Source organism: Cervus canadensis, chromosome X (genome assembly GCF_019320065.1).
Source record: "Cervus canadensis isolate Bull #8, Minnesota chromosome X, ASM1932006v1, whole genome shotgun sequence".
NCBI lineage: Eukaryota > Metazoa > Chordata > Mammalia > Artiodactyla > Cervidae > Cervus > Cervus canadensis.
The window spans coordinates 141414358-141436484 of record NC_057419.1 but is presented as its reverse complement, the minus strand read 5'-3'; the positions used below and the strand labels follow the sequence as shown (position 1 = coordinate 141436484).

Here is a 22127-nt window from a genome sequence, read left to right as displayed (position 1 = left end):
TCTCACACAGAAAGCTGGTCGTTACACATTTAACAGCACACCACTACCTGACATCCATTTAAATCTCCCTTTCTCTACATCAGGATTTTAATTTCCTGGTTAACTCGGCCATTACCTGCGCCATAATTCCTAATGCTCATTCCATTCCTTTAATGACTCTTTTAACTTCTGGTAGTGACCCTGGCTGGGACCTTTGAATTGTTCTCTTGAGCTACTTGATTTTAACAAAGGAGGATCTGCTGAACTGTCTGTGTAGCCAGTGTTACCCAGAGATTGTGAGATGGATGAGAACTGCTTTAGCAGTCAACTTTCAGTGATTCTTCTGAGCAACAAGGCTTGTTCGTGTGGACATACCAGAATGAGGAATAGCCTACCTTGGTTGTTCTACTGTCTACACAGAACCTCATAGGGATGCTCCACTGTTTCCTACTGTGTCTTTGTTCCATGCATTTCTGCCCTTACTTTCCTTCTGGGAAGTGTGACCTATCCCAGTACTTTCCACCAGTACCTTCCTCAAAGGGCTGGGCTGGGGGGCAGTCTAGGCATTTATTTGGCCCATACACTTGAGTCCTTCCACTTTTCAATTGATATGTTCAGTTCATTTAGGCTGAAGCCCCACCACCCATAAGCCCATTGGATGAGTGCATTGCTAAACCGTTTCTTCTGGTTGGGTTTTTAGGCTTTAGGCAGACATTGCTTGTTGTATTTTGTTTTGCTTTTGTTTTGGACTCAATTCTAAAAACAAATTTCACCATTGAAGGACTAGAATAAGCTACAGGTGGCAGCCTTGTCAGAGCCTCGCTATTTTCTTTGTATCATTGAGTTTTCAGTGTATCACCTTATTTTTCAAACTGCCCTTTTTATGGCAGTTAAGCAAACCAACATTAAGTAATAAATTATATAATTATCTAAAGCAAACTTTAAAGAACACTTATGTTTTGGTATAGTTTTCACAAATTTTTTAACTTTTTATTTTGATATTTCAAATTAAACAGTTGCAAGAATAATACAGAGAACTTCTTTGTACTATAAAGACTCACCAGTTGTTTATATTTTCCCCATTTACTTTATTTTTGTAGGTCTTCTCCCTCCCCACCACACATACACTTTACTAAATTTTTTAACCATTTGAAATTAAGTTGCATACATCATGCTCTTTTACCTCTAAATACTTCAGTCTGTATTTCCTAAGAATAAGGACATTTTCTTTCATAACCATAGTACAATGGTAAAATCAGGAAGTTTGCATTGATTCAATACGGTTGTATGCTCTCTCATCCATATTCAAATTTTATCAACTGTCCCAAAAGCCTTCTTTTTTTGGTCCAGGATCTAACCTAGGATCACACATTGCTCTCAGTGGTCATGTCTCTTTAGTCTTCTTTGATTCAGAAAAGTTCTTGAGTCTTTTCAAAAATCTTTTAGGGAAGTATATCATAGAAGTGAAGAGCACAGGCTAATTATTTGGTGAAATGTCTTTCGATTTAGGTTTGTCTGATGTTTCCTTGTGGTTAAATTCAGACTGTGCGTTTGGGACAGAAATGTCATAGAAGTGATGTTGTGTCTTACTCAGTGTATCCTATCAGAAACAGTAGCTTCATGCTTACACCACCAGTGATGGAGGACAAATTGGTTTTTCTAAATAAGCTAAAAAGTGTGTTGTGACCTTGGCTCAGTCCTCTTGGGGCTCAGGCTCAGCTTTTTGCTCCTCCTTTCACAGTTACCTGAGCCTTAGCACCATCGAGGCCCTTGGGCAGAGGGCCTAAGCAGATCTCATCCGAAATTGCATCCAAGTGGACCTGAAAGGTGTGAGTCATGGTGGAGACAGGAAGCAGGTGGCTGAGGCCATGACTTTCCTTCTGCGCAATTGGAAACAAACTTGAAGTCCCAGCATCCCTTTGGTTACTTTTGATGGCTGTGGCAGGGCCCTAAGCTGTAATCAGCCGCTTGGCTTCTCCTCTTAAGCAACTCATGGAGAATCCTTTTTAATGCAGCTGCGATGAGGTTAGCCAAAGTCCGCATACTCAAATGCTGCAATATGGACATGAAGTAAATCCTAGTATAGTTAATGAGAACAACATTTTGCATTTTCGTCCTGCTTTATCTTTTTTGCATAGCCATTTTTTCTTTTACCCTTGTGATAACCCTGCAAAAGGGATAAGACAGATTAGTGTTTCCATTTTACAGATGAGAAAAAGAAGGTGCCCAGTCATAAAGACAACCCCAGTATGATTCAACAGTTCAGAGAAGTTACCATATAAAAGGGGGCTTCCCAGGTGGTGCTAGTGGTAAAGAACCCACCTGCCAATGCAGGAGATATAACAGATATGGATTTGATCCCTGGGTCAGGAAGATCTCACAGAGGAAGGCATGGCAACCCACTCCAGTATTCTTGCCTGGAGAAGCCCATGGAAAGAGGAGCCTGTGGGCTACAGTCCATAGGGTCACAAAGAGTTAGACATGGCTGAAGTGACTTAGCACGCACACACCATATTAAAGATGTTCAAAATGCCTAGAAGCACAGGGAAACTTTTTCGTTTATTTAAAAATTTTTTTCCAGATTAGTGATCACCCTCCTAGCTTTAAATTTGGAGGCATTTTCCTTGCCAAGTTGCCTGGAGATTGAAAGAAAATGTATTTGACATAGTATTTGAAAACATAACAAACATTATTTAAATATACATTATCCTCTGTGTTTCCAAACTCTTTTTTTCTGTCATCCTGGAAGTGCTTAGAGAGATAGTTTGATGAATAAAGCAGGATCCTGAACCTTAAGTCACAGACACCACTCTAAGTGGACTTTGGTAGTGTAATCAAGAGTGAACAAAAAACTGCAAGCGCACAAAGAAGAGGAGGAAAGACATCCAACTGTGGGAGAGTGGGAGACAGAAAAGCTTTACAGACTAGGTGACATTTAAGTGGAACCTTTAAGCCTGGGTAGGCTTTTGATGGCTGGTGAAGAGAACGGGCATTCAAGCTTTCAAAAAAAAAAAAAAACCACAGCAAGAACAAAACCACACCATCAGAAAAGCACAGGGTACATTTGGGAAAAAGCAAACCCAAACTAGAAGCCAGGTTTCTCAGAACTCCTCTCTGACTTCCTTTGGACTATAAGCTTCTTGGACCAGAGACCAAGTTTTTGTTTTCTCTAAAGCAATAGTATCGCCAGCACAGCTGTATTTGTTACAAACATTTTGTTCTGTAGGGCTCCAGGGGACTAAGCAAATGAATTTCAGGTGCAAATTATTTGTATTGTTAAGCAATATGTGTGTTTCTGTATTTCTACATATCAATCAACAAAACAGAATGTTGAGATAATTTCTTTCCCTGAACAGTGTTCTACTCATACAAGAAAATATATTTTGAATACTAAAGAAATTGATGGAGGATAGAAGTACGGAAGTTCATACCTAGGCCTAGTCCTCTGGATTTTCTCCATAGCCTGTGTCTCACCCCACCCATTACAAGTCACAGCAGCTGCAAGTGGAATAGCCTCCCGTTTCTACCCCAGGCCTGTCTCCTCTTCCTCTGAGATAACAGTCTGGAACAATCTTCTCAGCTAATTATTTCCACTAGCCAACCAACTACACTAAAGTGTCTATTACATGAATGATTCAGAGCTACACTGAAGTCCAGTGGTTGAGTGTTCAGTGTAGTGGAACTCAAAGTGACTTCCATAATGAAAAGACCCTTGTGTGCTGACCTGAAGACAGCCCAGGAAGTTCACTAACTTGGCAGTGACTGCCTCCCTTCCCCTGGCTTTGGTATAACTAGAGAAAAGCAAAATGTAATGATCCACGTTATATTTTATGGAATTTTAGAGCTAGAACGAAACGTAAAGATCTTATAGTCTTCATCTTCCTCAATTTTCAGATATAGATTCAAAGATCCTGAAAGAGGAAGTTAGGCTTAGGACGGTTCTCCTGGCTCTTAATCCTGTGCTCTTTTTACTACAGTGGACTTGCATTTATGTGTAAATTTATGGAATTCATCAGTGGTCACAATATAGTCATAGAGCAAAACTACTACAAAACTGTGTTTTACATTTGTACATAACATTACAATGTACAGTGTACATTTGTACACTGAATATTACTGTATAAACTATACACTGATATACGCATATTGCTGTATAGGGTTTACCTGCTCAGGAATCATATAAACAATATTTAGAACCTATCTATGAAACAGAACCAGAAACATAGAGAACAGGCTGCTGGTTGCAAAGGAGAGGGGCGGAAGCGTTAGATTGGGAGTTTGGGATTAGCAGATGCAAACTGGTGTATATAGAATGGATAAACAACAAGGTCCTACTGTATAGCATAGGGAACTATATTCAATAACCTGTGATAAACCATAATGGAAAACTATGAAAAAGAGCATATATGTATAACTGAGTCACTTTTCTATACAGCAGTAATTAACACATTATAATTCAACTACACTAAAAAGTAAATTTGAAATATACAGTATTCAATTGTCAATGTGAAGGATTTTCCAAAGGTACTACTTTTTAGAACAACATGTTATTGAGATAAAATTCACCTTTTTAAATAAAATGCCCAGTTTAGTGGCTTTTAGAATAATCACAAAGTTATGGAAGAATGTATTCATCACCTTTAAAAGAAACCCTATGCCTAGTAGTCACAGCCTCTTTCTCCTCCACCCACACCTCTGGTACCACTAATCTACTCTCTGTTTCTATGAGTTAGCATATTCTGAACATTTCATGTAAATTTTCCTCTGAACACTGCTTTAGCTGCTTCCCAAAACTTTTGGTATACTGTGGTTTCATTTCCCTTTATCTCACTGTATTTTCTAGTTTCCTTTGTGATTTCTGACTATTCAGCAGTGTGTTGTTTAATTTCCACATATTTGTGAACTTCCCAAATATCTTTCTGTTATTGCTTCCTGATTTAATTCCACTGTAGTTGTAAAACATACTGTGTATGATTTTAAACCCTTTCAGATTTATTGAGACTCATTCTATGGCCTAACATATGATCTGTCATGTAGAACGTTACATGGGACCTTGAGAATAAAGTGTATTCTGCTGTTGTTGGACAGAATAGGTTAGATGTGTAATTTCTTGTAGTGTCTGTCTTTCAAGTCTTCTCTTTCCTTGTTGGTCTTCTGCCTAGTTATTCTATCCATTACTAATGATGGGGTATTGAAGTTTTGACTGTTGCAGTTGAATTCTTTATTCCTTACTTTAATTCAGTAATTTTTGCTTCATGTATGTTGATATTCTGTTGTTAAAGCACATATATGTTTTAATTATATTTTATCATTATGAATGTCCTTCTTTGTCTCTAGTAACAGATTTTGCCTTAAAATCTGTTTTTTTCTGACATTAGTATAAGCCACTCCAGCTCTCTTTTGCTTACTAACTGCATGATAAATCTTTCTCATCATTTTGCTTTCAACTTATTTATGTCTTTGAATATAAATTATGTCTCTTTCAAACAGCATAGAGCTGAATGTTTTAAAAATCATTCTGTCAGTCTATGCCTTTTCATTTGAGTGCCTAATTTACTTATGTTTAATGTAATTATTGGTAAATTAGTAATTACATCTGCCATTTGCTATTTTGTGTATGTCTTTTTTGTTCCTTCACTCCTGGATGTTTGCCCTTTTTGTGTTAAATAGATATTTTTCCAGTATACTGTTAATTTCCTTGCTGTATTTTTACTAATTTTATTTCAAGTTTTTTCCTAGTGGTTGCCCTGGGGATTACAATTAACATCTTGACACAATCTACTTTGGATTACTATCAACTTCATTTCAACTGTATATACAAATTTTGCCATTGTATATCTCTGTTCATCCCCTACCCCTTTGTGTTCTTATTCACATACAAATTACATCTTCTTGCATAATAAGTCCACCAACACATCTTGGTAATTTTTATTCTATGCAGTTGTCTTTTGAATTGGATAATAGAAGAAAAGAGTTGGAAAAATAAATTTATAATAACTTCTTTTGTCTCGACCTACATATTTACCTGTACCATTGTTCTTTATTTCTTATGTGGGTTACGTGTGTTACTTAATATGGGTTATGTGGGTGACTGTCCTTTCATTTCTCCCAGGAGGATTCTCTTTAGTATTTCTTATATGACATATCTGCTAGCTCTGTCTTTGTTTATCTGGGAATGCCTTGATTTCTCCTTCATTCTTGAAGGATAATTTTGCTAGATTTCCTTAAATACTTTGATTCAGTAAGTCTCCTGGCCTCTGCTGAAGGGCTGTGTGTGTGTGTCTGTGTGTGTGTGTGTCTGTGTGTGTGTGTGTTGAAGCCTGATTTCAATGCTCTGTCAGGCAGCTTGCCTTAGCCTTCACTTGCTGTTTGTTCGGGGCCTCAAGGCCAACCAGAGGTGAGAGATTAAGAATTTCTCAGATCTTTTTTGAGAATACACCCTGAAAATGTGCCTGGCCCTAGAGATTCCCGGGAATATTGTCAGAGCTTTTCAAAGTCCCCTATGGACATGAATTCTCCAGCTTTTCCTTTTAAGGTTTTGAGCAGCTTCATTTGCCCCAACTGTTTCCCCCACATCAGGCAGCTATGATTTTAAACAATTGCAATTGATTAATGCTCCCTGTAAAGGCTGTTCACAGTGAGTGTGCTTTGAGTCAGGTCAAATAAAGAAGAGCCCCATAAGTGGGAATCAACTGACAGGTCAAATAGTGACAGTTCTCTGGGAAGATGGCATTTGGGGGAACTCCAGTCCCATTCTGCATCCTCTAGTGGCGTCTAGGTCGCTGTTTTTCAGATACTGTAGTTCTGAGGCTGTTGGTTTTCAAAGATATCCTGGAGTTGGGGAGAGAGAGAATGGAAATAGGACCAGTTAAAGCACCACAAACTTTGGTATTCTTACTGAGAGTCAGTCATTTTTCTTGACGAAATACTTTTGGGGTTGTTGCAAGCCTTTGGTTAATTTCTGGAGTTCTGAAAAAGTTGGTTTTGACAATTTTTTCCAGTGTTACTGCATTTATGCAGGATCAGATTTTCAGAGAGTCTCTCCACTATTCTTACAGTCTAAGGCTCAAAGATACTTTGACTATATCCAATTTTCATTTTACTCAATTTCTGGAGAACTAAATCCCTTCAGAGATGCAACTGCATAGTATGCCACTTTGCCCCAACTCCATTCTACCTGTTTTTATTGCTCTCCTATTGTCTTCTCAGTTTTGTACTCCCTGCCTGTTTATCAGAATTCTAAGAAGTTTTGTTTGGTAATTAACAGCAGGAGTACCAAATCTTGTGTATGGCCTGATTGTTTTGGATGGCACCCCAATGTAAAAAAAATGTTTCTTACATCTTTAAAGGGTTGCAAAAGAAACAAAACCCAAGGAAAGTGTGTGACAGAGACCATATGTGACCAGCAAAGAGAGCCTAAAGTATTTACTATCTAGCCCTTTACAGAGAAAGTTTTCCAACACCTGATTTACAGTGTAGGGATGGCGGGTTGGTGAAAAGTGAATCCATTTGCTACAGTTGCCTTTGTTGTGTGTGTGTGTGTGTGTGTGTGTGTATGTGTTTTAATGATTCAGTCTTCCTTTGAGTGTCCTCAGAGCTGGTAGAGACCTTATAGATTGTACATTCTGCATTTTCTTGATGAAGAAACCAAGACTTAAAGACTTATTCAGTGTCAGAGTACTACTTAACTACACCCTCAGATTTCTGAGTATACTTTACTTCTGTTTCCATTCTAAGTGGCCTAACAGACTTCCTATCCTTTCTCAGCAAAAAGCATTCTCAATGTTAGATAAATAAGTCCCTCTCCTCCCTATTCTCGTCCCCCTTCATCATCTTCACTTTTTCCTTTACCTCAAGGAAAATTTGCATTCTCTAATTCTCTTGGACAGCTCTCTACTGAAGTTCTGTGTTTATACCAAAGAAAGCCTCTTAATCACCCAGAGACTTGACCCTCAAATTTCCAGTTTGCTTTAGTATCTTGCTGATAATGTAAATGAAAACAGTGGTTTTCAAACGGTACTTCATTTGGGGATGGGTGAGATTCTGCCTCCCCCATGTCTGATTTGACCAAAACAACTACGCTTCTATTTGTCTCATGTATTTGGCTTCCAAGAAAAATTTCATTTGAATAGAGAATTTAAACGAGAAGTGAGAAAGAGACTGAGAGAGAGAGATTTGAAAAGCTCTGATTTAGACCATGTGGGAAGTAAGTCTACAAGTAACCACAAGGATCTCCAAATAAAGCTCTGGGAACAGTAGAAAAAAACCTTTGCCATATCATCCCATCTCCTCAAGACATAGACAAGACTTGGGGCAGTATTGGAGTCATGAATCCTAGTTCCTGGTGGGAAATGGAAGTATTAAGAAATAAATTGGAATTAGGTGATGGGGTACATTTTCTGGGTTATCCATCTGTTCAGGGTCTGGCAGCTCTCTGGAAGCCTGAAATGAATCCACTTATATATCTACAACTGATTTTTGACAAAGGTAAGAAAGTCAATGAGTGGAAGAAAGATAGCTTTTTTAATAAATAGTGCTGGGGGAATTGGATATCCTTAGGCAAAAAAAAAAAAAAAAAATCATCCCAACCTAAACCTCACATCTTACGTAAAAATTAACTGAAAAATGGATTATAATTGTAAATGTAAAACATTTAGAAATGAAATACAGGAGGAAATCTTCTGATGTTTGGCTAGAGTTCTTAGATATGACAACAAAAAGTGCAACCTGTAAAAGAAAAATATGATGAATTAGACAAATTGGACCTCATAAAAATTGAAAACTTTTGCTCTCAAAGACCGTGCAAAAGTTATGAAAAGATAAGCTGCAGACTGCAAGCCATGTATCTAACCAAAGCCATATATAGAATATAAAAATAACTGTTAAAACTCAACAGTAAGAAAAATCTAGTTAAAAATGAATAAAAGACAGGAAGAAACATTTCTGAGGAATGTTTTCTTCAACTGAACTCAGGAGGAATTATAGATGTCAATTATGCACATGAAAAGATGTTTAACATCATTAGTCATCAGGGAAATGCCAATTAAAACCACAATGGGATATCACTATAATCCCACAAGACTGGCTAAAATAAAAAGTAGTGAAAACACCAAATCCTGGTGGCAATGTGAATAAACTAGATCACTAATACTTTTCTGGTGAGAATGTAAATGGTACAGTCACTCTGGAAAACAATATGGCAGTCTTTACCAAGCTAAACATGCAATTAATACACAGCTTAGAAATTGTACTCTTGAGCAGTTCTCCCAGAGAACTGAGAACTATGTTGACACAAAAATCTGTGCATGGATGTTTATAGCTGTATTATTTATAATAGCCTACAACTGGAATCATCCCACATGTCCTTCAACCAATGAATGGTTAAATAAACCGTGGTACATCCATGGAATATTGCTCAGCAATATAAAGGAGTGAACTACTCTTACAGGCAACAGCTTAATGAATCTCCAGGGAATTATGCTGATGGGAAAAGCCAATCCTAAAAGGTTATATACTGTATGCTTCCATTTATATAACATCTGAAATGACAAAATTATAGAGATGGAAAACAGAACACTGTTTGCCAAGGCTTAGGGATGGGGGAGGGGAGGATGTGGCTATAAAGGGGTAGCACGCAGGAGCCCTTTGGTGAGGCTACAGTTCTGTATCTCGACTGTCATGATGGTCATACAAATATACACATATGATAAAGTCACATACGACTATACTATACCCACATACTCACACACACACATACACATACATGAATGCATGGAAAACTGCAAGATTGTTACCATTGGGGGAAATTGAATGAAGGATACATTGTGCAAAGCTACCTTCTTGTACTTCAAATTCCTGTGAATCTATATTTCAAAATAAAAATTAGAGAAAATGTTAGTTAAAAAAAAAGCAGTCACATAATCTTGCCCATTGCAGAGCCCAAGATGTTAAGAAAAGGAGAGTTAACTTTATCTCTTATCTTCTTACAGGACCTGTACCTGCCTCTGTCCTTGGATGACTCAGACTCACTTGGTGATTCCATGTGAAGGAGGAGAGAGTCCAGAATACAAACGCAAGCTTACCGTTACAATAGGGTACTTCTGCTCAAGTGTCCAACAGGGCTATTGGTGCTTTCAAATTTTTATTTTGTTGTTGTTGTTGTTACTTTTAAAAACACACTGTAATATGTTGGGTTTATTTTCCTGTGATTTCTCCTCTGGGCCACTGATCCACAGTTACCAGTTATAAGAGATAGATTGATAACCATCCTTTGGGGGTAACTTTCCAGGGATGCAAAATGTACTAGTCCGTGATCTTTCTATTGGATACTTAGGCACCTGCATTATTTCCCCCCATCTCGCTTTCCTCATCTGTGACAGCCTTCCCTCTGCAGAGAGTTTTTTACACACATAGCACTTAAGATGTGTGTGGTGGCGGGGAGGGGAAAATCTTTGGCAAATTCAAGAGTGACAAACATAAGCATCCCTTGTCTCCCCATCTCAAGAAAGCTGGAGGATCCTGGGAGGACGGCAAGGCAGCTCCCCAGCCTGGCACTTCACTCCTGATTGAAACTCTAGTTTGTTGTTTAGCACTAATTCTGGATGCCAAGAGGGAGAAGCACCAGCAACTTGTCATTCTGACTCCAGAGGCTTAGGACCCTGGTGTAGGATATCTTAAAGAGACTAGGCAAAATTGGAAAACACTGTGGACATTTCAATAGTGTTTATAAAGCACAGTGAATTCCTTGTCAACATCTCCACTGGGGCAATTTAGAGTCAATAAGCAATTAATAACAGTTGGGGGTGAGGGGCTTTCATATACCTGGGTCCTCTAAGAGGCTGTCTACCCTAGCGAGTTAGGACACAAACTGTACGGTATCCATCTATCTCTGTTCTATTGAATGCCTTGTAAACAGCCAACACTGAAAACACTGTGAGAATTTGTTTTCAGGTCTGACACCTTTCAGTCGCTTTTTATAGCAAGAAACCAATATCCTTTTTATAAAACCTTGTGTCTGTATTTCAGGAGCAAACTCTTCAGGCTCCTTTTTTATAAACTGGTGATTTTTCTTTTGTCTAAAAAACACATGCAGAAAATTTACCAAAAAAAATGCAGAAGAATAATGTAGTTTAGAAATCATGCTGTCACTGCCAAACAGAAACTTCCAGGAAAAAAAAAAAAAAACAAAATGAATAGCAGAGGCCAATTCAATAGAATCAGTCTTTTGATAACTTTTTAACAGTTACGCTTACATTAATAATTTCAATGTGGACCAGACATTCTAATTATATTTTAAACGAAATGTTACGGCATATTTTAAGCAGCTCTTTTTTATCTATATTCCTGATATTTCATACTGAAGACACAGAATCCTTTCTCTTTGCTATAAGGACTGATCATTTGAAATATTTCTCAGTCTTTGAGGTACAGGTTCATAACACTGCTTTTTGTCTATAATCATAGCCCATAATGGCAAAGACAACTAAATTTAAGTGAAAGCCATGCATGCCAATTCTGTGTTTGCTTTTAGCAGATATGAAGATATCCTTATTTCATTGTAATTGTTCAGATAGTTGGAAAGGTGCAACATTCAAAGTCAAGCTGCTGTTTGGCTATTGAATGACTTGCATTTGTTCCTCTGCTTTAACTGGAATGAGCTTGGGGTGTGTGTGTGGGTGTGGGGGTGTGTGTGTGTGTGCATGCATGCATGCATGCACACACGCACATAGCTGATTCATATTTAGGAGATATTACAGGACACCCTGACATGAATCAGTGGCAACTTTATGGCATTGCTGATGTGCACTGTGTAGGAGGAAATGCACTTATGGAAGGGGTAGATCAGATGCCCCGAGACAAGCTTCAGATGCCCTTAGCTACAAGGAAAATCCAGATGATGGTGGTACTGATTCCTGATAAAACTGGTCATTGAAAAACCCCGAAGTATGAGAATCTCTTTTTGCCCCCTCTCCTTTATTTGTAAGCTGTTAGAAATCATTAAGAAGCCCATTTTACTTACCCGCTACTTCTTTCTGGAAGCTAAAGTTTTGCTTCATGCTTCCCCAAAAAATTTGTAGTTAACTGGGAAAAATTGGTACTTGGGTTGGAGGCTGTAGAGAGTGGTAGGAGGTCGGTATCTAAATTGCAGACCAGATTCCCCAAAGATTCCACCCACAGTCTTTCTCTAGATATCATTTTGTCCAATTCCTTCAATTTAAGATGAAAGGCAGGCTGAGGCAGCCAAATGACCATCTGTTAAAGAGTAGGACCAGAGGAGAAACACAGATTTCCTCATGTCCATGCCCTAGGCTACCTCTCTGAGCGTTCCCTTGTTTGTGCCACATGTACCATTAGAAAATATTCAGTGGCCATATTTTCTTCAGAATGATCTTTCAACCTTCTATAATAATCAATGCATTTCTATTATTATCTTCTATAATAATAATAGAATTTCTATCTTTTAAAAAAATAAAAAATAAGGACAGGTTTCTGTATTGCCACTTTAGGGGACTTTGGTCTAGTTCAAAATTCAAGCCTTTAACAACTGCATTTTAAATTGGCCCATTTTCAAAGCAAAAAAGTACAAAATCTGGTTGTTACTGAGCTCCTTCAGTCCTGTCATTCATTCACAATTTTACCCAATCCAGTTTTACCACAAATGTCCCATTGTATTACCTTCTGCACAGTCAGCAAATAGCAAGTCATTCAGCAAGGATTTGCCACCACTCCCCCCATTCTTCCTCCCTCTTAGACACACATGCACACACACACACACACACACACATACACACAATCCATCTATTGCTTGTTCCTACCTCCTGATTTTTCTCCCTTACAGAAATAGAAATAGGGACAAAGAAGGGGAATATGTATATATGGGGCTGGGCTGAACAACTTCATAAGTAGTGTTAACTAGGGGTAAATTGAGAGAAAAGTTCCTTTTCTCTTCACTGTTTTGGAAAGGATAGCCATTAGCATGACTGCTTTGTGTCCTTATGGACTTTAGTATTAGCCTAGACTGAATCATACAGTTTTCAAGCTGGAAGGAATCTTCAGATCATATCATTACTCCAAATTGCTCATTTTCAGGCCAGGAACGGAGATGCAATGGTAAAGTAATTTCCCCAAGGTCACACAGCTGGCTAGGGCCAGGGCTGGGATTAGAACCCACATCTCCTGGCTCCCATTCCAAGGCCTTTCCCACTGAACTGTATTGCCTTCCACTAGGCTCCTGAGAATTCTCTCCCAGGGTCATGTTGCATCTTGGAGCCATATGCTGCTGCCCTGATCTCAGTGGGAAATCCACCCAGCAACCTAATACAGCTCTTTCTCCCTATATTCACATGGTTCCCATCCACATGGACTGCAGATGTCCCCAGAGAGAAGCAGGGATTGAGGACCAACAGAAATAGTGGGATTGCTGCCCTCGTCCATCAAGCACCGGTGATCCCTGCCCACCTTGAGGAGTCCTCAGAAGAGTCCCCGGAGCTCCTGCTCTGTTCAAACGGGATGGGGGAAGACTGGTTTCTCCAGTCAGTTCACTTCATCTCATCTCTTATGGGTTGGTCTTTGAAGGCTGAGGTAAATGTATCTTGTTCCTAGAGCAGGGGAAGGAAGGAAGGAAAGAAGGAAAGAAGGGAGGGAGGGAGGGAGAAATAATAGCTTTGTTTATCCTGACTTTCTGAGATGACTTTTCAGTATTTTTTAAATGAGTGTGGCTACCATTCCCTGGCCTGGAGGAGGGCAAGGCAACCTACTCCAGTATTCCTGCCTGAAGAATCCCCATGGACAGAGGAGCCTGTAGGGCTACAGTCCATGGGGTCACAAAGAGTCGAACACAACTGAAACGACCAAGCACAGCACAGCACCATTCCCTAGCAATGATTTATTTTTTTAATTAATTTATTTTTTTAAATTGGAGACTAATTACTTTATTTTGGTGATTTCTTTTAAAATATAGGGATGAGACTAGCTAGAGAAAATAACCTGACCTTGCTGTGCTCATCCACAATTTTCCCATAGCCATCCTGCATCAATGGAGACAATTTCCAGGTATAAGCAAGGGGCTTTGTGACTAAAATGTACCCTGGCTGATGTTAAACATTGACTCCTTGTATTTGCACTAAAATAGTAAGCTATATGCTGTACACACCATACTTATCTTGTGTACACTGCTCCTGTGGCCTTCCATGGCAGAAACCAGGGCAACAGGGTCTGAACATGTAGCTTTCTCCACAGTGAGGTTCTTCCTGGGAACCAGGTATTCATCAGTTTAGCTCTGAAAGACCTCCTTCCAGGCTTACCCCCACTCCTCTGGAAATTCTGTCTCCTTCTTGCTTCTCCTCCTCCCTCAGTGGTAACCAAGGAACCTTAAAGGAAATGTGTTGTTATTGGAAGAAGGCAAGAAGAGTGGGTTTGAACCTCCAGATTCTTCTTTGAGTCACCCAACCCAAGTCTTAGGCCAGCAATCAAATGTTTGCCTTGGACAAAATTACATCAGCTTCTTAGTCCCTGTAGTACTCTGGATGGACGTGTCCCTAATCCCCCTCAGATTTATTTCTGAATAGCTTATCTTAAACACACACACACATCTCCCTTGGACAAGGGTACAAGCATGCCATGTCTCCAAGATGAGCTCCAGCACACTGATGAGAATGTTCCTCCAGCTCAGCGCACCTCAAAAACGCCTGTGCCAAGGGACCTCCTCAGACAGACGCAGTGGACAGTGGCGTTTCGTGACTCCCCCCACCGTCCAGTTTACCATGGCAATAAAAACATGCATATTTCTTTCTTTTAAAGCCACTGGAACCTGTCCTTGGCCACATGGAGTCATTTGGATTTCTAAGACCAGGCCTCACTCTTTTATTGTCATTGCATTGAGGGATTTGACCTAGAGGCCTAGGCTGGCTTCCTAAGTAAACCATCCGTGTTTTGAAGCTCATCTGGGACTAGCAAGGGGTTGGAGTCCCAATGTTTAGTACTGGGAACCTAGGGAGAATAAAGACCTAGCGACTGACATGCCAGAAGTGACCTGAGACCTCCTATGTAGCCATGGAGTCTTATAATTGCTGGGCTTCCTGGGTCTCTCTCCTGATGTGGAACTTTGAGGCTGTTACACTCTGCCTCTGCCCAAGAAGGAGACCCCATATGTAGCTTCATCCACAGTTCTATAATCCCATGCAGGGTTGACTCTTCCTTATAGGTGTGACCACCTGGAACAAGGATACCGCCTTGATTCCGCTCACCTACCTTTTGGCTAGAGATACATCTCCAGCAGGTTCTCTGGCTTTGGGTGACCCAGACCCAGTCCGGTGATGTTAATTTAACACTCAATGTCAGCTCTAAGTGGCATGATAATGGACTGAGACAACACAAATCATTTCTTAAAAATGAATTCCCAATTTTATTCTTCCTCTGGCTAGCAGAACTCACTTCCCTAGTAGATACAAGGCTGGAGGTTCTTGCTACACAGCAGGCAAGACACATCTTCAGGAAAGAAAATGCATTTCTAAACCCACAGAGCACTGGCTCCAGCAGGCAACCTACTATGGGCTGAGACTTCACAGCTTCACCCAGCCCCTTCCTCTTTTTCTTTTCAGAGACAAGAAGGCTTCTTCATCAATCAATCTTTCAGTATATCTGGCTGAAGAATTCTGCTCCTCCTATCTCTTCAGGAAGGGGTGACTTCCTCCTCTGTCTCTCCTTCCCTGGTCTCCAAACTTGTCTCCATCCCCACAGTTCTAATGTGATCTTTACATTCAACCTTTTGAGTTGAGTGTAAATAAGCTTCTTGCTTATTTTCAGGCCTCCTAGTGTGACCCTGGTTATCATATGACAAGACTCTTGAATCACCTACCCCTTCTAACTGCCTAACATTTTATTCCTTAGTTTATAGGCTTCAACATCTTCTGGAATCAGAAGCTATCTTGTCTTACCTTGGATGCCTGGGGCTGGAGGGTATAGAATTCTCATCGGGAATTAAGGCATCTTCCTGCTCCCAATGAGAAGAACAGTCTAGTTGGGAGAGGAAAGATGGCACAGAGAGGTCAGAGCAAACATCTTGTAAACTAAGATGAAGACTTAAAAGTATTGGAACTTCTCATTTCTAGGTTAATAATCTGAGGAAATCAATGGTTTTTTGCCACTCTCTACCTTACCTCCCCTGTGTATCTCAGTCTTTTCTTTCTCTCTCTACTTCACCATATTTGCTCTCAGTTTTATACTCTTATCTTTCCACAATATAGACATCTATCCTTTGTCCTCTGCAATTCTCTCTCTCTTTTATTCTCTCTCTTTTAATTTTTTCCTTCCTCCTTATCTAAGTATTGGATATATACCTCATCTTAGCCCTGTGATTTTGCCTTGGTGATGAGTAGTTAATTCCAGACTTAACGAGCCCTGATCCTACGAGAGTCCCGTTAGAAGTCTGTTGGTGGGGAGCAATCCGAGCCTGGCCCTTTCTCCAGTATTTTCAGTTGTAATTCATCGAAGCAGATCCTCACACACAGTTTCATTATAGCTCACATATCTTTGGGTCTTTGCCTTCCAAGCATTGTACAGAATACTTTGTGGATCATTTTAGTCCACCATTTTGTGGTGCAGTGAAGTATGCTCAGAAAAATAATCAGCTGAACAGAAAAATCCACCTATGGATTCATACCAGCTAAATACTATGAATTGATTTTGTTTGATTTTCTCATAATCTTAAAAAGCTGCAATATAATATAGTGAGAGACCACAGGTAATTTCTCCTGTCATATGGTTTGGCTGGACAGGGGTGTTGGGTGGGGTGGGGGGACAATTTGTTTTAACTTTTACTGTTACAGAATAAGCTCTCCACAATAACCTTATAAACACTAAGGCTTGCCAAATGCTGAATTTTTTAAAGCTAAACTGATAGGCAGTTGGGATTGGTTTAAATGTTAAGGGTGTTTAGCAATTCCACAATATAAACAGAAGCATTCACATAATTAAATTTTATTTTTCCTTCTGTTACTAAATCCACCTAAACATTTACTATTGATGCCAATTCTTCATGATCCCATGCAGGCAATCCATATAAGAGTAATTAATGGCACTAAAGAAGCCATCTTGGAGGTGCTAATTTATTCAACAGGGTGCACAGCCCTTGGGAATGTCACTGCTTAGCAAGACCTTATGGAATGCCCTTTCCAATGCCATTTCTTTTTAAGTCTTCTTAAAGGGATTTGAGTAAGTAAGAGGTTATACCAAAATGTCTCCAATGTATGGTCCTGTAATATATTGCAGCTTGAAGCCAATGATCCCTTATGACTTGTACACAACTAATGCATGTTTTGATTGAATTTTGCATTTCTCACGTGTGGTAAGTTCTTTACAATGTTTTCGGTCACCTTTTTATGCCATTAAACTTGTACAGAAAATGCTTTTATGGCCATTTTCAAAGGGAGAAAGTTCAAAATGGAACAGCCCACCCTTTCTGCCCTATAGCTGTAGTTAGAACTCAGTTACTGTAGCAAAACAGCTGTAATTGGTGGTTGTAGTGTTAGAGGCGTTAGCTTGCTAGTGACTAGCTTTGGAGAGTAAATGCATGGTATTATTGTACATCACATTTCTTAAATAGCTCATTTTAACCTCTGAAAAGAATATATTCTTCCTTGTGGTCCCTCTTCCCTCCCTTGCCTTCTCCCACCCCCTGCTCCCAGATGTCTTACGGTTGTAAATAACTGATTTAGGGCCCAATAATTTTTGCCAAGTAAAGTCAGCAAAGAACAAACAAACCAGAAAGGGGGAGGAAAGAAAGACACTTCTCAATGGTCTCTCAGCAGTTATTGACCATTTTTCAAGGAATGGAATTGTGATCAAAGACTCAGCTCGCCTTTAAATAAAAATCAGTGGCAAATTGGGAGCCTCTTTGGTCATTTGATGACATTGTAAATTGAATAATTCTCAGAATCACACATAATCGAAACACAGTGAGCAACACTTATCCTTGCAGCACTGTTGAGATATTCAGAGACTCAGAAGGTTCTGCTTGACCAATGACCAATAATTATTTTTTAGAAAAAGAGAAAGACAATACATATTTAGGGATTTTTAGCTGCCCCTTTAGAATAGTTATTGTGAGAAAAGACAAGGACGTGGGTTTATGTGCACTGCTGTCATTTTCCCAGGCAATTCCCAGCCTGCTCTTAGGCTGAGATGCAAAAGCAGTGTTCCAAGAAAGCATCCTCCTTTATGGTTTGCTGTTCCCACTTGGACTGGTAGGTTTGGTGAGGCCCATGTAAACCAGCTGGAGCAGACCCTTTTCATCTCCTGTGCCTGTTAATATCCCTCTTCCTCCCTCCACAATTTGATGAGGGCTTTCTTTGGTCAGAGGACTTCAAAGTCTAGAGAAGTTCTCCATGTGTGAAACGTGTTGTGAACTGTGAATACTGCAGATTCACAGCATTCGGTACCGGGCAGCCACAGAGCTGCTCTTGCAATCATTTTGGCTCTCAAGCTCTGTTCTTCATCTCATGCTCATTTCTGTGTACATTTGCAAGATGTGTGTAATGTCATTTTCCAAAAATAAAATTTGATTTCAATATTTCTGGCTGACATTCTCTCTCCCCCCCCCTTTTTTTTTGAAGCATTGAACCGATGATCATATAACCACAAAATGTCCAAGTTGGCAGAAAAACTTAGACATTATTTTGTCCAACCCCTTAATTTTATAGATAGGGAAGTTGAGGGTCAATGTGGGATGGAAAGACCATAATTAACATCACTGCACATTTACAACATGTAAGGTCTCAAATCTCCCTTCCGGAGTTGAGCAGGAATCAAATTACCTCTTTATGTTTAATGATGCATAAGCCAAGGTTAGTCCATGCCATCAGTATAGGTGGTCACTTCTAGTACTGCAATTATTTCAGAGGCCCAAGAAAGATTCCATATGGGTTCCTTCAAAACACTTTTTCCTGCTGCCTGCAATTCCTTGACAGTGTGGCTCTTCTCTCTCCAAGGGTTGATCTGCAGCTACTCTCCAGGAGAGGGAACACCTAGTATTTTATTCACCTTCAGGTATAAATGACTAATTGTGTCTTTTTCTCAGTTAGGATTTTATTAACAGAACACGAGGTGTTGGGCTTGTGAAGAGGTTGATGGAGAGGGAGGGAGGGAGGAAAGGGCACAGAAAGAGGAGGCAGAGATCCTGGAAAATAATTTGACCAACCTCACCATGAGGGTCAACCCTGCAGCTTGCATCTGACCTGTGTTTGGAGAAGCAAACTGCCAGCATCCTAGGTATTCCCAAGGACTGAGATGATTAGGTATGCTTTCTCCAATCAGTATTTTATCAACTGGCCCCGTGACCATCACTTTGGTGGAGACAATGAAAGTATATGGGGAGGACTTAGTGTTTCTAATCCAAAGAAAAGATCTAACAATCGGACTGACCAGGCCTGTCACTTTCTTCCAAGGTAAGTCTCTTCAGTCATATCCAACTCTGTGACCCTATGGACCATAGCCCGCCAGGCTCCTCTGTCCATGGGATTCTCCAGGCAAGAATAGTAGAGTGGGTTGCCATGCCCTCCTCCAGGGGATCTTCCTGATCCAGGGATTGAACCCGCATCTCTTACATCTCCTGTATTGACAGGCAGGTTCTTTTTTTTTTTTATCAGTTGGAGTCTAATTACATCAATAGCCAGGACATGGAAGCAACCTAGATGCCCATCAGCAGACGAATGGATAAGGAAGCTGTGGTACATATACACCATGGAATATTACTCAGCTGTTAAAAAGAATTCATTTGAATCAGTTCTAATGAGATGGATGAAACTGGAGCCCATTATACAGAGTGAAGTAAGCCAGAAAGATAAAGAACATTACAGCATACTAACACATATATATGGAATTTAGAAAGATGGCAATGATAACCCTATATGCAAAACAGAAAAAGAGACACAGAAGTACAGAACAGACTTTTGAACTCTGTGGGAGAAGGTGAGGGTGGGATGTTTTGAAAGAACAGCATGTATATTATCTTTAGTGACAGGCAGGTTCTTTACCACAAGCGCCACCTGGGAAGCCCTCTTTCAACAGTGGCCCTGTGCAAAGACCATGGGGATATAGAGATAAAGCTGGTTTTCTACCTTCAAGTGCTCACAGAGCATCAGCACCACCCAGGCGCTTGACAGAAATGCAATCCTCAGGTCTCACACCACCTCCACTGGACCAAAACTGGGGGGTGGGGGCCAGCAATTCCTGTTTTGATAAGCCCTCTGGAGGATTCCCTGATAGCTCAGTCAGAAAAGAATCTGCCTGCCAATGCAGGAGACCCAGTTTTGATCCCTGGGTCAGGAAGATCCCCTGGAGAAGAAAATGGCAACCTACTCCAGTATTCTTGCCTGGAGAATTCCATGGACAGAGGAGCCTGGTGGCCTACAGTTCATGGGGTCACAAAGACACAGACACAACTGAGGGACTAAACCACCCACCACAACTGGCAGTTTCTGGGAACCTCTCTAGTTTCAGAACCCCTACTCTTGTGAATTCCACTTCCTTTTCACAAGGACTCAGTGAGGACCTAAGTAGCATCTATGAGCTCGTGGATCATTTAAGTTAGAGGGTTTGCATCTTTGCCCAGTAGAACAAAGACTCAAGAGGCGGTTAATTTTGGTAAGATCTCTATATATTCAGTTTTCTGAAGAAAGATAGCCCTTTCAAGCTTGAGAAAAAAAAACTTGCATACGTAAAGACATACAGAGAGTGGATCTTTGCAGCTGTTGCTAGAGTCCAGATGGGGACATGAGAGAACCTAAATTAAGGCCAGAGCAGTGGAGGCAGGCTTCTCAGGTGGCACTAGTGGTAAAGAACCCGCCTGCCAAAGCAGGAGATGTAAGAGACACAGGTTCGATCCCTGGATTGGGAAGATCCCCTGGAAAAGGAAATGGCAACACACTCCAGTATTCTTGCCTGGAGAATTTCATGGACAGAGGAGCCTGGTGGGCTACAGTCTATACGGTTGCAAAGAGTTAGACAAGACTCAAGCAACTTAGCATGCAGCACGCAGCAGAGGCAGAGAGGAAAGAGCAGTTGATACAAAATTGGCAGGATTTGGTGGGCTGACTGGATATATGGGAGACTACGACCCAGGGAAAGCCCTGACTTGAGCAATGCAGTCCTGGCTTCCCTTGTCACCAGACTTGGTCCTCAACTCCAGACAGCTCAGCAGCCTCCTTCTTATCCACCTCCTCCCCTGACTCGAGCCCTGTATATGCTGTGTTCATTCACACTTCACTATTGCTGACAGAGTCTACCCTTCTTTCTCTGCCCAGAAAAATACCCTCTGAATGCCCTTCCACATTCTCTCCACCTGTCTAAATCTCACATGTAGCCAAAACCTACCAGCAACGGAACTTAAGGCATATTTATAAGAAAAACAAATTCTAACTTGGAGAAAAACTGGCAACTTTCTATCCTGGACTTTCCAGGGCAGTCCTGATCTTATGTAATTTTTTTCTTTTTCCAAATAAAGGTGATTTGTTAAACACATAACTAAATGTGATTTCATTTTTAGACCTTTCTTAAAGTTCTTATATAAATACACTCAACAAATGGGAAAACATCCCTTGTCAGGACACACATCCTCACTGAGGGTTCGGAAATTGTGATTCCCTTCTGGGAGAGGCTTTCCCTAGGTTTCCTTGTTAACTCATCTGCCCTGTCTCCTGGATCCCATTGCCAGTACGGGAGAGACACTGCCCCTCTGTCTCTAATCCTCCCTTTTCAGTGCTCCAAAAGGGTCTTTCAGATAGTCTGATTGTATCAAGCCTGATTGCTTCAAGCAAACAGTGTTGAGTAAGCAGGTAATTTCTCTTTGAACACCGGAGGCTGCTGATTTTCTCCACTCAAAAAGACTTGCCTTCAGTTGCTATAATCCCTTTTCCTTCACCCCATCCCCCACCTGCATAGCCCTAGATGCTTCTGAAAATTCTTTACCCAATTTAAAGAAGGGTAAGTCCTAGGGGTCTGCATTCTGCACCACTATCGACTCCTCGGCTTCCCAGGTGGCGCTAGTGGTAAAGAATCCACCTGCCAATGCAGGAGACGCAGGAGACTCAGGTTTGACCCCTGGGTCGGGACGATTCCCTGGAGAAGAGATGACAACCTGTGCCAGTATTCTT

At 40.5% G+C, this 22127-nt stretch overlaps 1 protein-coding gene across 15 annotated transcripts in view; it reads left to right on the top strand.

Moving 5' to 3' along the window:
• Nucleotides 1-11186, top strand: part of DCX (doublecortin) — a 361602-nt gene extending 350416 nt beyond the window's left edge. For all 15 annotated transcript variants that reach the window (XM_043457798.1, XM_043457799.1, XM_043457809.1 and 12 more), the window contains one exon: nt 9969-11186. In XM_043457798.1, coding sequence (XP_043313733.1) covers nt 9969-10025 — 57 coding nt within the window. In that variant the 3' untranslated portion in view covers nt 10026-11186. The remainder of the gene's footprint in view (nt 1-9968) is intronic.
• Nucleotides 11187-22127: the final 10941 nt, after the last annotated feature.